Source organism: Capricornis sumatraensis, chromosome 2 (genome assembly GCF_032405125.1).
Source record: "Capricornis sumatraensis isolate serow.1 chromosome 2, serow.2, whole genome shotgun sequence".
Lineage (NCBI taxonomy): Eukaryota > Metazoa > Chordata > Mammalia > Artiodactyla > Bovidae > Capricornis > Capricornis sumatraensis.
The window spans coordinates 181,288,076-181,302,084 of NC_091070.1; the positions used below are offsets into that span (position 1 = coordinate 181,288,076).

Genomic DNA, 14,009 nt, shown 5'->3' on the forward strand with positions numbered 1-14,009 from the left:
AATAAAGGCATTCTAGGATTCATTAGGCGCTGCCTGAAGCTCTGAACCTGGCTGGTCACAGACAGTGACGGTCCAGGCAATTTGGGGGCATCAGCATTTTCTGATCAGAACCCCAGCAGAGATCCTTCCAGAGGGAACCACTCACTCTGGAGCAATCTTGTTTTATTTGCTCAGTGGGACACTATTGCTCAACCCCTCTGTAACTTAGGCTTTCTCTTATCTCAATAATTAATGGAAATCTGGAGGGAGGGAGTTGTGGAGAAGCAGGAGGAAGCCAAACACATGCTCTCACTTAGCAAATTAATTGAGTGTTTACTCAGCACCAGGCAATTCTGTGCAGTGCTGGGAACAGTGATGCATAAGACAGACGCGGTCTCTGACTCATGGAGGAGGCAGCACTATTTAAAACACAGAGGATATATACAAATAACTTTCAAAGAAAGATTTCTTTACTATCCAAAGGTATATGTAGAGAAATTCTTGCAAAGATTTTTTCAAGGGAAAACAGACTTTAGGAAGGAGGCCAGGCATCACTCAGGAATAAAAGAGCCAAATTAGGCTTTTGCTCTTTGGTTTTCTGCTAATATATTTATCCCCTGGTTCTTAAAGAAAGCTCTCTTGATGTCAAGGGATGTTAGGTCCCTCTGGGGACTCACTCACCACCTTGTGGTCACAGAGAGTAACTGCAGGAGAATAACTGCACCCCTAGAGTGAGCGACTTCACTTTCACTTTTCACTTTCATGCATGGGAGAAGGAAATGGCAACCCACTCCAGTGTTCTTGCCTGGAGAATCCCAGGGATGGGGGAGCCTGGTGGGCTGCCTGTCTATGGGGTCGCACAGAGTTGGACATGACTGAAGCGACTTAGCAGCAGCAGCAGAAAATAGCTTTGCTGTGTACTAGGTATTTTTCGACCAGATTTTCAAGGTTCAGCATTAGCCTTTCAAGTCTTTTGGCATTTACTCCACAAGGAGAAAATTTCTCTTCTATAAAGAAAAAAATATTGCTTAATATACATTTGAGTAATGTTTCTAATTAATGGTAACTAAAGTACAGATTCACAAGAAATAAATACACACTGTTGGTTTTTCACTTAAAAAATAAGCCAGTTGATGGTTAGATAGAATGTGATATTTTCAAGAGAAATAATGGGCAAAGCAGAGTATAAGAGTTAATAGTTGAGTGCTGGAGAAAATCATGCTAAGTGGTGTTAGAATATTGACTAAAATTCTTCAACTTTTCAAAACCATTCTTATTTTGAGCATTTAAGATAAAAATGAAAATAATACTCCTTTAAAATACAAAACTTTGTTTGCTACATGAAAGATTTCTAGTTAAAAATGCAGCCTGGAGTCTCCAAGTGTAGCTTGACAGCATTTAGTTTTAATTCTAGGAATATCACCACTCTGAACCACACCTGGAAAGTCTTGTCTGTTCAATATTTATATATTTTATTCTTTTGAGGTGTGATTTTGTGCCTCAGACCCGAAGACTCGTGTGTAAATAAGCTCACTGGGCACCAAAGAACCAGGGCATGACCAGTTCAAGGGTGAGTACCAGTGTCCTCTCACCTCCCCGCCCTGGGTCTCACAGGATTTACTTGCAGATAAAAGTGAACTCTGTTCCCATCTTCTTCTTTGTTCCACTTCTTTAAGGGAACTGTTATATTCAGCCTTTTCTCAATCTTGTGAATACATGCATGTATTTGTAGTTTCTTGCTGGATTATCAATTCTTTGAGCACAGAGTAGGTGTGGGGTGAGGAGGTCGGGCTCTGAGCTCATGCCTGGCTGTGTGTTATCTCACTTCATCCTCATGACAACCTTACCAGAGGGTAGTTTCTAATCCCCTTTTAATTATTAGGAATCTGAGGTCTAAGTAGCTTCCCTGAGGTCTCACCATTTGGAAAGACAGGGAGAAGTGGGATTCCACGTGAGTTCTGCTTGACCTAGCGTATATAAGCTGTTCTGTACCAGGCTGCCTGGCAGAAATAAGACCACCCCTTTCCCACCTCGCTCCTCCCTGCCAAGCAAACAGCAGATGCCTGATACATTCACCAAACAGAACACCTGCATGAGTGTCACACGCCACAGAACCACTATTAGTGGACCAGATTTCTGAGTTAATGTGCTCCTACGGCTTATCCTCTGGGCACCACGGGGACGTCAGCTTGACATCACTACTTAAAGTGACCCGCCATATAGGCTCAGGGATATGACAGCACTTGGTTAAATGCTGCTGATTTTGTGGTGTATTAGGAATTACCCGGAATGTCAGTGTCTTCCACTCCTTTTGGTGTTGTATTCTGTCTGCACGAGAAACTATTTTTCATTCCTTGGGGATAACGGGATCCAATTATTGTGAAAAGTGAAAGAAAGGAAGCCCTTAGCTAGGTTCCTCGGCTTTTAGATACTGACACTGCACTGTGCCTTTTATCTCAGCCCTTCCTTCATGTGCCATTTTACTAAGACAATGGGAGGGCTAATGCGGCATTGGAAATGTCATTCAGAATTCCAGTTTTGCACTTAAGTGGTTTCTACCAGCAAGGGCGCTGGGGGGGGGTGGGTGGAGAGAAAGAGAGGGATGGGGAGAGGAAAGGAGGGTGGAGGGAGAGAAGGCGATAGAGACACAGAGCGGGAATGAGAGGGGGAGAGGAGAGACAGAAAGGACTCAGTATTTCTGCTGAATAAGAAATTCTTTCTGTTGAACTTTAGTAGCCTCAAACCTATTTTATTATTCAAAGGAGAAGCACAGAACTGCCTGGCAGAATGAAATTTATGCAGGTTCAAAGGTTTTTCTGGAAAAAAGGCAGAAAGTCAAAGAAGCTGAGAAATTTAAGTTCTTGCTTTGATTCTCCATAGAAACCTGAAGGTTCTATTTAGTTAGTGGGAACAATGTCATTCAGAGTCCAAATTAAGAGTCCCTGGTTTACAACTCAGAGCTCTGGCTTCTCCAGTTTTCCAAAGGGATTCAGAAGACCTGGCTGTCGTGCAAAAGGCAGCATTGGTTGCTCTAGCGAATATCCGCTTCTGCATTTTTTAGCACAGGTGTGGAAGCACACTGCTTGAAGACTTTGTTTTCAGGGTAGATGTGGAGAAGGCAGAATGAAAAAAGCACAAATGCATTATTTATGCATTTATGAAAAGACCTGATTCTGGGAAGAAAAGAAAGATTTCTGGAAAATTGAACAGGTATGTAAGGAAACAAAAAGACCTGACAATTACAGGAAAGGATCTACACGTTCATTTTTGTGGAATGGCGACAGAACTGCCTAGACAGGAGGACACAGCTGTTGTTCTCCGTGACAACAAGCCACAGGGACACTGGGAAGGTGAGATGGCACACGGGGGGCATGCCATTAGTACCGCCATGGACCTAGCACTCAGGGTCTCTTTCACAACCCAGCGCCTATCCTTCTGGAGCATCCAACAGGCACTATAGGCACCTCCGTGACTTTGTACACACTAGCCCCTTTGCCTCCAATAGCCTTCACCTCTCACTTTTCTTTAATCATCCTTCAAGGCCCAGGGTAAGTGTTGTCTCTGGTAAAGCCTTCCCAGGGCTGGGGGAAGCCAGATGACAGTGCGGACTCTCGCCAGGTCCCGAAAGTATGTGGCCGAGAGAGCCCTTAACAATCCTGCTGTGTGCCAACAAGCCTCACAGGGCAGTCGGATCTAAGAAGATGCTGACTCACTGAGAACCAAGTCAGGTGGTAAGCAGGTACCACTGAAATAATCTGAACCCTTATTCATGGAGAAAACCCAGGGGGTTATCTGTGTGCCCAGAGGTTATCCGACGGATGATGACGTATCTAGGAATGCTGAGCCATAAGCCAAAATCTCTTGAGGGCTCTTGCAAAGGTGACATGTTAGAATGTGTCTTTTTGGAAAACTATGTCAAAATAATTTACTTGAGCACAGAGTAGGACAGAGGAAAGGGTGGGTGTGAGCACTAGCCCATGAGTACATCAGGGTCCTCAGGGCCTCAAGGGCAGGATGCCAGATCTTACCATGATCACTTTCTGTTCCTGAGCGACCCCAGTAGCGACGCCTCCTTTCTGGACTGTGTGCATGACGCTCGATGACTGCGGCTATAAATCGAGTATTGCTTACTGTGGAAGGCAAGGATAGTTAGTCACACTTAGGCCAGTATCTTCGCTGTATTAAGCACATCTGCTCTAAGCAGGCTCTTTCACATGAAAGGGGTTATTTGTTAGAGAACTAGAATGAGTAATTTTTTAAAAATTCTGAGGATTAGGGAAGTTGCTTTTAGGACTGGGGCAGGAGGAGGTCCCTAATTACATATCTTCAACATGCATCAAGACGATATACTTTCCATATGGTTGCAGGCCAAAGCATCTCGCCACAAATGGAGCTCTCTTTTGATAAAGAAGTGTTCTTTTTGTTCTCCTGGGTTGTATACATTAGTTAAGGGATTTAAAACATGCATACCTGATGACTCCCTTTCTAAAATGCTATACTGGAAAGTAATGAGGAGGAGAGAGAAAGGGAAGAGTAAGGGGTTTCAGGTCAAATGTCCTTAATGCCACAAAGAACACTCTGAATTCTTTGGAGATTTCCTAAAACAAAGCAAAGACTTTTGCTTCCTCCTAACAAAAATGGGGGATAAAAAGAATCCTGTCGTGTCAAAGCATCTGAAATTTTAACACAAGAGAGCCTCCCGCTGGCGCGTCTGGGACTGAGACGGCGCGGCCACTCACTGATGCCTCTGTCCTCGGGGCCATCGTCGTCCCTTTCATCTCTGTCGTTCTCCAGATTGGACATGCGCACCGACATCTCTACCCATCGTTAGAAAGAGAGACACAGGACTATTTAATTAAACAACATCACCCACATTAATACCCGCAGAGGGCTCATCTGATGGCTGGGTGACAGCATTCCATCAAGAGTGAACTGAGGCCTTATCTCATTTTTTTTTTTAAAGGAGGAGGGAGTGGGAATCCAAAGAGGGAGAACAAGAGGTGAATAATCCAGAGGGGCACCTGAGATTGATTTCTGGAGACAGAGGAGAAAAGAAGTTGATTGAGGCTAACAAGTCTTTCATCCTCTCCTGCACCAGCTCAATGGAAGCGAGTTTGAGCAAACTCTGGGAGAGAGTGAAGGACAGGGAAGCCTCGTGTGCTGCAGTCCATGGGCTCGCAAAGAGTCATATATGTCTTAGTGACTGAACAAGTACCTGAAACTGAGGGAAGGGGCCTAAAACCATGGCTGGCTGTGCTGATAAAATGGCGCCACAGAATCTAGAAGCCAAGCCGAAGGTAACACTGGATGGCTGTCATCCTCAGTCGAATCAAATCTTACCAAGAGGAAAGAGCTTTGTGGTCAGCTCAGTTATTAAATCAGACAACATGATCCCATGGTCCCCCAACAGGATTGTGACCACAGAGAACTATCCCAACGTCAGCTAATCGCGACTGCTACCAGGCTCCTGACCAAGTCCAGGAAAAATGACAAGTGAGCCTTATCTCCAAAACTCAGGGCAACACACCCTGAAATACTTTTACGAGGATACAGATAGTCATTTGCAAGCTTTTTGCCCCTTGCAAATGAGCACAGATACCACATTTAACCCTTGATATGGAAGCCATAATTACTAATTACTCATCTTGTCAAGTTCTTATCCAGGTTGGACAGTTCTTATTCTAAGAACTGTGATCATCACTTTGAATGTGTGCTCATTCACACATATAATAATGGCTACAATAGAGCAGACTCATGTTCTTGCTAGTAGTGGCCTGGGCTGTCTTTGGTCTGTCCATCTCTTTTGGAACAGCAAAGACACTACATCTGAGCTTAGAGAAGAACAAAATTTCCCACTAAGCCTCCCAACTTCCTTCTTCTGGCTTCTTCCAGAGTCAGGCTGAGATGGGCTAAGGAGCCATGTAAGGAGAGACGGAATCTAGGGATTTTCTGGAGAATCGAATGGGGCTTGCAGGATTCAGGCCCTAAAGAATGAGCTGTGAGCTAAAGGAGAGAAGCAGGCTTTCGGGGACTTCTGAATCTATTCCACAGAAGCAGAAAATATAGTGCTATTCTTAGAGTTGCTTAAAGGCTTACAACTAGTCACTGTCCTTCTAGCCTGGGGACAACCCCGGGGAGCCTGCTGCTTCCTGGAGGAGCTCTGGGGTTCATTTCAAGCTCACCTTGGGCAGCAAGAGGAGACATATGCTGATGACTCCGGCGGTGAATCTGATGGCGGTATGCGTACACAGCCAGGACTAGGACCATGATGCAGCCCATAATGCCTCCAGCCACCGGGCCCACGGGGGCACTTTTGATCATGTTCAATGTGACCACTTCATCACCTTCATTAAAATAAACAGACAGACAGCCCTTGTAAAGATTTCCCAAGTGTAGTAGCAGATGGGGATGGGGGTGAGATGGAAAGAATCTAGTGGGAAGGGGTTGAGTGAAGATATGTAAGACCAGATGCTTTAAGGCTTGAATTTCATGAAGAAGACACACCAGGATGGAAGAATAGGGCTTCCTTGAATTTCTGGTTCTCAAATTAAGTGCTGGTTGCTTGGCGGAGCAATACAGTTGGCAAGGACTGGTAAAGTAAGAGAATCACTTAGACATGCAGTCTAAGGGCCCAGCTCTGGGGTGTGGGCTCCTCTTAGTACAGAGGTGAGGGAGGGTGACATGCGCCTCTTAGCAGATATTTACTGGACCTGGTGTCATTTATTTCAGTGGGTCTGTTATGTTACCTCCAAAAAGGATCCCATTTCAAAGTTTATGGGCTCCCTTTAAAATACTATTTGCACTTTTCAGGCAGGAAACTGCAGGTGGGGATATAAAGTGACTTCTAGGAGCAAGGTCACTTCTGTCATGTCCCAGCCTAGTCCGATAGTCATACGTGGGCTCAGAACCCTTCCCCACAAAGGAAAAGCTTTTCTTCCTCACAAAGGCTCATGCAGAGAGATGTCAAAAGAGGCATTCACTGAAGGTTTAAATATCTATTCGCCTGCAGACCACATTTGAGATGCTTGTGCTGACTGCAGAAAGACATGGAGAAAATCTCAGGTAGTATTTGGGGGTTTTGGGGGGCCTGATCCCAGCGGTACTCCTACCGACAATGTCTCTGTCCCCCACCTAAGTCGCCTGCTGCACTGAACAGTGAGGGCCTTTGTTGACCTCAAGGCCCTAAATACTGATTTGGAGCCCTAAGATGTCTGTCTTCAAAAGTCGTGAGGGAAGGACGCAGCAGGAAAGCAATGTCCATGGGTCACTCTGCCCATCACCAGCCCTGTGCTCCAGACAGCTGGGATTCACATTCATACAAACCCTACAGCTCAGCCGCTCAAAAATCAGGCCTGATATTTCTCAGAACAAGCTTTATGGGAATGCATTTCAGGCTTGCAAAACTTGGCAGGAAAGATGGCTGCTCACTCTGCACAGGAGAGCTAGCCAGCTTTGAAAGTAATTATTTGCCTTGGTTTTGCAACTCAAAACTACTGGCAAAGGAACCAGGGAAGTAGGGTAGGGAATTATTTTAAGATCTGTGTTATAGTATAGAGGCCAGAAAATATGTTTTCAAGAATCAAGTTATTCTGGGTTCCCCCAAAACATTACCTATTGCTCCCATGTCATCAACATAGGGACTTTTGGCTCCAACGATCCCCCCAAAGCATTCTTTCTGGGGTGCACAGTAGGATTTGTCCAGGTGGGTCTTCCCATCGCTGTCCACCATGCACCATTCACAATCCAGCACACCGAAGCAGTCCCTGCCAGAAAGACAGTGTTGAATGTTCCAGAAAGCAGTATCAGGCAGGAGCGAGCACATGGACTTGGGCATCAGACAGCTCTCGGGGGTTCCATAACTCACTAGAGCTAGAACTCGCTGAGCCTGAGTTGCCCAGGGGAAAGCTGTCTAACGTCCCTTGACAGCCTGGAGCTGACGGAAATAGAATTGCCCTCTGTTACTCAAACCATGAAGTCCACACATCATGGATTTGTGCGGAGTCACTTAAAATCATCTTAAAAGACCACACGGCCCCCAAGGTTTGTTAGATTTTGGCCTAACATCCTCCAGATTTATGGTTATTTAAAAAAAAAAAAAAAAAAAAAAGGAAGGAAGGAAAAAAAAAACCTGATCAATCAAGTTTGGGTGATCAGTTAAACATTTCTTTACTGCTAATTTCATAGAACCTTTAATATGTTGAGTGCATTATGACACTCTCAGAGAATATATGCAGTGTTTCTCAAACTTAATAGGCTTTGGGTAACTGTGTAACACACCGAGTTAATCTGATACCCTATCATTCCTCTATTAAAATACATACCAAAAGTAGAACTTGGCTGTCCCTTTCACCCACTAATTTTGTTGAATCAAATGGCAACCTGCAGCTGTCTAGTCTCAAACACCCTAGGGAGGAGGTAGAGGGAGCAGGGATCATGCAGGTTTTAGTTCTCAAAACTGCCATAAAGTATACCCGTTTTCTAAGAAAGAAGAATTGAAGAGTTTCAAGGTATCACACACACAGCTGAGTTCTGTTTCTAGAACCCTGCTAGATTTCCTGCTCCCTTGGCCTTGCTTTGTCACGCCATTTCCTCTCTTATGCCTCCTATTTCTAGAAAACTTTTCCACCCACAGATGAGGCTACTAACATAGGGGTGTGTATGTGTATGTGCACACGTGCAAGTGTGGGCCCGTTAGTTGCTCAGTTGTGTCTGACTCTTTGCGACCCCATGGACCCTGCTGGGTTCCTTTGCCCATGGAATTCTCCAAGCAACAATACTGGAGTGGGTAGCCATTCCCTTCTCTAGGGGATCTTCCTGACCAGGGATTGAACTCGGGTTTCCTGCATTGTAGGCAGATTCTTTACCACCTGAGCCACCAGGGAAGACCACTAACATAGGTATGTGTGTCAAAATATCTGTAACAAGTAGAAAGCAAGTAACGCTGAAATTGGTGGATAAAAGGCAGATAAAAGGCAGTTTTAGATCTGAAAAACTGGCACATCTTTTAAAAACATCAAACACGGGGATGATGACTATCATCCAGAAAACCCCACTGAGGCTGCTGTTCTCTAGTCTTTCCTAGGCTCCGCTCCCACGGCTGCGATGCTGGCGTGAATCAGCGCTGAGCACTGCTTACCCGCTCTCCGTCCTCTGACTGCATCTGCTGTTGACACACTGGTGAAGAGCATCCTGCAGGCCAGGGTCAATAGCTGTGTACGTCACTGGCTCCTGGTGTACCTCACAGCTTGGGTTTCTATGAAGGAGCAAGTCTGAAGGTTAGGGCCGATACCATCTGCATTCCAAACTCATCATGCCCTTGGCTCCTGACAGTGCCAGAAAGATCTGGGTTTGAACTCTGGCTTTGTCATTTACCTGTATGAAACCTGGGGCCAATCTGGTCTTAAAATCTGTCCCTGAGAAAAGTAATGCTATATTATGTGTGTGAAAGGTTCCTACATGTTTATCAAAGGGTAAACTTGAAAACTAAGTGACTTACCAGGCCTACAGGATCTGACATGGTAGGCAGTTAGTTAATGCTTGTAACAGTCTCATACCTTTTGTAAGTAGTACATATACTCATAAAACTTTTTTAGAAATTTTATTCAAACCTGAAAGTGGGCTTCATTTTAAAATACTATGGAGTTTGAAAACTAGCTCATTGAACAGTTCCATCACTAGAATGAGTCACCTTCTTATAGTCCCAACCTGAAACAAATCTATAAATAAGACACAGTATAAATATGCACACACACATATATAGTCTTTATATATATATATCTCCCAGTATAAATATGCACATATAACACATATATGTGTGTGTACTCAGTTGCTCAGCTGTGTCTGACTCTTTGAGACCCCATGAACTCTAGCCAGCCAGGCTTCTCTGTCTATGAAATTTTCCAGGCAAGAATATTAGAGTGGGTTGCTATTTCCTACTCCAGGGGATCTTCCTGACCCAGGGATCGAACCCATGTCTCCTGCATTAGCGGGCATGTTCTTTATCACTCTGCCACTTGGGGAGTCCACAAATATATATATGTGTGTGTATATATTTTTTATTTACCTGTTCTCTGCATTGGTGAGGTTGCCAGTACACTCATTGACCTCTAGAGGGCACTCACAAGGACATTCACATTCATTTTGTTCCATTCTGAAAAGCAAAAGGAAAGTTACTATGCAGAGGGTTGATCAACTATATATTGCACACACGCTGAGAGGTGAAATAAAGACAACATGCGCTAGCTAAAACGGACAGTAAAAGCTATCACCAAAGGTTTAAATATTCAACTGACCTCAATCCACTGTTCTTTGGACAAAGATGTTACAAAAAACAGTTCTAAATGCTTTTGCAACCAGGACTTTCCTTTCCTTTAGGACATACCTGAGCACTTTATGTATATTGTACAGCTGGCATCAGTGAAGATATTCAGTAAGTGGTAAACAGAGTATGTCCCACCCCATTTTTACCGGTGACAGTTGAGACAGAGCCGGTCTACCATGCTACAAGCACAGAAGGCAAGAGAGTCGCATGTTTCGTTGACAATGCCCACAAATGCATTGGTTCCTGGGATCCTCGCCAGTCTGTATTTAGAACAGTGACTGCCGTGCACAAGGTTTGTCAAATCCCCCTGTAGGCAACAGACGTGTCAGAGGTGACAGACAACAACGCAAAGACTCAGCTCTACCATCCTGAAAACAGCTTACGACAAAACTTTACTTCTGATTAAAACAGTAGTTATACAGTCCTTGCTAGAAATTTGGAAGACAGAAAATTTTCATAATTATCATCAGTCAGAGAGAGACCTCATTTGACAGTGTGTGTACATTACTCTTTTATCCATGGTGGCTCAGACGGTAAAGACGTCTGCAATGTGGGAGACCAGGGTTCGATTTCTGGGTTGGGAAGATCCCCTGGAGGAGGGCATGGCAACCCACTCCAGTACTGTTGCCTGGAGAATCCCCATGGACAGAGAGGCCTGGTGGGCTACAATCCATGGGGTCACAAAGAGATGGACATGACTGAGTGACTAAGCACAGCACAGCACATGGTTACATGATAGGTTTTTATAGCTCTTTCTGTAATTTTTCTTTTTTTAAAACACAATGATATAAAATGAAAATAACTGCAGGAAGCAATAAAGACAACTTTCAGGTACAGAATAGCCTAAAATTTATTCAAAGGCAAACCTAACCAGCCAAAAACATGCACCCCCTTTACCCCCCTCACCGTCCCTTGGATAACAAACCTCTCATTCTAGAATAATACAATTATTTAAAAACCAAAGACTCTTTAAGAGGCCAGTTTTCTGCTTCCAGAATATTTAAACAATCCAACTAAAGTAAGCATCCTTGTCTTCATTCTATCATACACAAAGAATGTGATAGCTGGCTTCATGAAATATCTACAATTATCTGAAAGCCAAAGATTCTAAAGCAGCATCGCAAAGTTGAATATGGTTATTTTTTCTGCATGGGTCATATGTAGTGGGCCAATTATTTAATCTCGTTGTTTCCAGGCCAGTCATCCCTTAGGTGTGCATAGTGAGGATAAGCCTAACTCTGAGAATCATGGCACTGAAAGGGTTTTCAAGAGGTCTGGATGAATTCTCCACTGACTGGAACATACCCACCTTTACAAGATAAGCAATAACATAGGCTTATCAGCCTTTTAGCTCCAATAACCAGGAATGCTCCAATTCCATTTTGGAATAACTTGGGCTGGTAAGAATTTACTCTAATTCATATTCCACTAGAATTTGCATTTAAAAAAATTTCTACTGGAATATCCTGGCTTGTCTCCTGAAGTCTCAGAAAGTCATCATACAAATGATAGCAATACGCTGACTAAGGCAGACTTTCCATGAGAGCCTTACCTGACAGCCTCCCTCTGATTACACTCACGTTTGTCAATGTCTCCTTTATAGAAAGTGCTCCTCAAAGTTTGGGGGCGGAACAGAGTAATAATGATTTTCCTTGCTCTGAAAACACTAACCTACTAGTATATTCATTTTAAAAACTCTGTTTCCCCAGACAGTTGTTTTTGCAATCACTTTTTCCAAGCTTGTGTTCAGGATTTTCATTTAACCCAATACATCTTTATGATTATTATTAATTTTTTTAAAGTTTTGGCTGTACCCTGTAGCATGTAGGAGCTTAGTTCCCTGACCAGGGATAGAACCTGCAACCTTTGCCTTAGAAGGTAGAGTCTTAACCACTGCACCACCAGGGAAGTCCCTTTACAGGTACTTTTTTTTTAATGATACATGTAACGATTTGTGAATACATTTACTTCTTGTGAACAACTTTTTGAATGTTGGTTTTGTCATAACCCATTCTCTCTCAGCTAGGATTCTTTACAAATTAATACGTATATCCTTAAGGACTCTAACCATACCCAGGTAAGTCTGTAGCATCTCAAATCATAAGGGAGTATCCTAAGCTAAAAACAATTATTTTTGGATGCTGTACATGAGTGTGGCGCCATGTGGCCCTCTCTTCCTGTCTTCGGGAGATTACTCAGTCTCCCTAAATTCCTAAAGCCAAATTAGGTTAGTTTCTAGTCATCCGCCCTGTTTCATCCCACACGTATTTATACAAGAGTGTGGGAAGAGACTTCGGCAGACATTTCAAAGGGCTTAGATTGGATGAGTCTTTAAACAAACAAAACCAAGGCAAAATACCTAGTGTGAGACCTTAAAACATTCACTTATCCACCCTGGGCTTTATATCCCACAACCATCAAGCTGGGGAACTGGACTGTCACAGCCTATCACTCTAGTTCCCAGGCAATGAAAACAGCTGGGAGTAAACATTCAGACCTAAGCCATGACTCCATCGCAACTCCATAGCCAGATGGGAGAGGACAGTGTGGAGGAGTCCTTACCACAAGGCTCGTGTTGAATTTGTAAAACCTCTGGACCGTTCGGTCACTGAAGCTGTTGCATAGGTTCTTCTTGACAAAGTTGGGGTGGTTCAGGATGTCATTCGCTACCAGGGGCTCCTACCAAGGCCAAACAGAAGACAGGTGCCATGCCATTAGTGAGTCGCAGGCCACTTGAGAGCTGGGCTCCAGCTCCGCGGCAGGTACCTTGTGGGTGATGTGCTGCTGCTCCACGGGCGCGTGTCCTTTGGGGTCGATGAGAGTTGGATGTGCGACCAGATAGCCCCTGTCCTCCATGATGAAGCACCTACACCAAGACAAGGACATCCCTCATTCATACAAGCCATTGCTCTGTGCTTTTGGTGAGCATTTATCTTGCTAGTCCTAACACAAACGGCATTTGTCTCAGGTCCTCAATAAACGTACATGGACAAAACGAAGGAAGGCTGGAAGTCAGGTGACAGACACATTATTCTCGAGGTGCTGGATCACTTGGCATAAGGTTTAAGGTCAGAGAGTTATACCTGACTCTGAGTTCACCTATATACTTCACAAGAATGTGACCACCCAGACTATGTAAGATGGGCTCAAAGATCTTTTGCAAGATCATGTAAAGTGAGACTTTCTGTTTTTCCTGCGGAGGGAAGACTGTGAAAGAAGCGCTTGAGTATTTACAGGCACAAATTTTAAGTAAACCATACAATTCCTTCTTTCCATGATAAACATATATAAAATATAACAGGCAGAGGACATACAAAAATATATTTGATCGAAACACTAAATAAGTGAAGCTAGAACTGATTTCATCAAGACTATATTCTGCTTTGCTTTACTCTCCATTCATCATAACAATTTGGTGTGAATCCTGCATTTCCCCATTAAGGGCCAATGTGAAATTTAGCGGGGACATGAAGCACGGGCCATGAGTTGGAAATAAGAAAGCTATTTTAAAAAGCGGCCTGTATTAAATCAAGGGAATGCCCTTGCTTTGATCAGACATGCTCTTTTGAAATTCAGGCAGCAAAGACTTTCGGTTCCATGAGCCTCTTTCTGGGGAAATGTACAAAGGAACGAAATGTACAAAGTCTAAGTGTCTGAAAATCTCACAAAGGCTTTGGTTTAATAACTAAGCTCACATCAAAAGTACTAC

The 14,009-nt window shown here is 43.8% G+C and overlaps 1 protein-coding gene across 1 annotated transcript in view; it reads right to left on the minus strand.

The window, feature by feature from the left end:
- The window catches only part of CACHD1 (cache domain containing 1), a 236,083-nt gene that overhangs the window by 5,254 nt on the left and 216,820 nt on the right, over positions 1-14,009 (minus strand). The window contains exons 18-26 of the mRNA XM_068964526.1: positions 13,067-13,166; positions 12,863-12,979; positions 10,447-10,607; positions 10,043-10,129; positions 9,116-9,232; positions 7,591-7,742; positions 6,162-6,323; positions 4,719-4,796; positions 4,008-4,109 (exon numbers count right to left, since the gene is read on the minus strand). Of these exons, the coding sequence (XP_068820627.1) occupies positions 4,008-4,109; positions 4,719-4,796; positions 6,162-6,323; positions 7,591-7,742; positions 9,116-9,232; positions 10,043-10,129; positions 10,447-10,607; positions 12,863-12,979; positions 13,067-13,166 (1,076 nt within the window). The remainder of the gene's footprint in view (positions 1-4,007; positions 4,110-4,718; positions 4,797-6,161; positions 6,324-7,590; positions 7,743-9,115; positions 9,233-10,042; positions 10,130-10,446; positions 10,608-12,862; positions 12,980-13,066; positions 13,167-14,009) is intronic.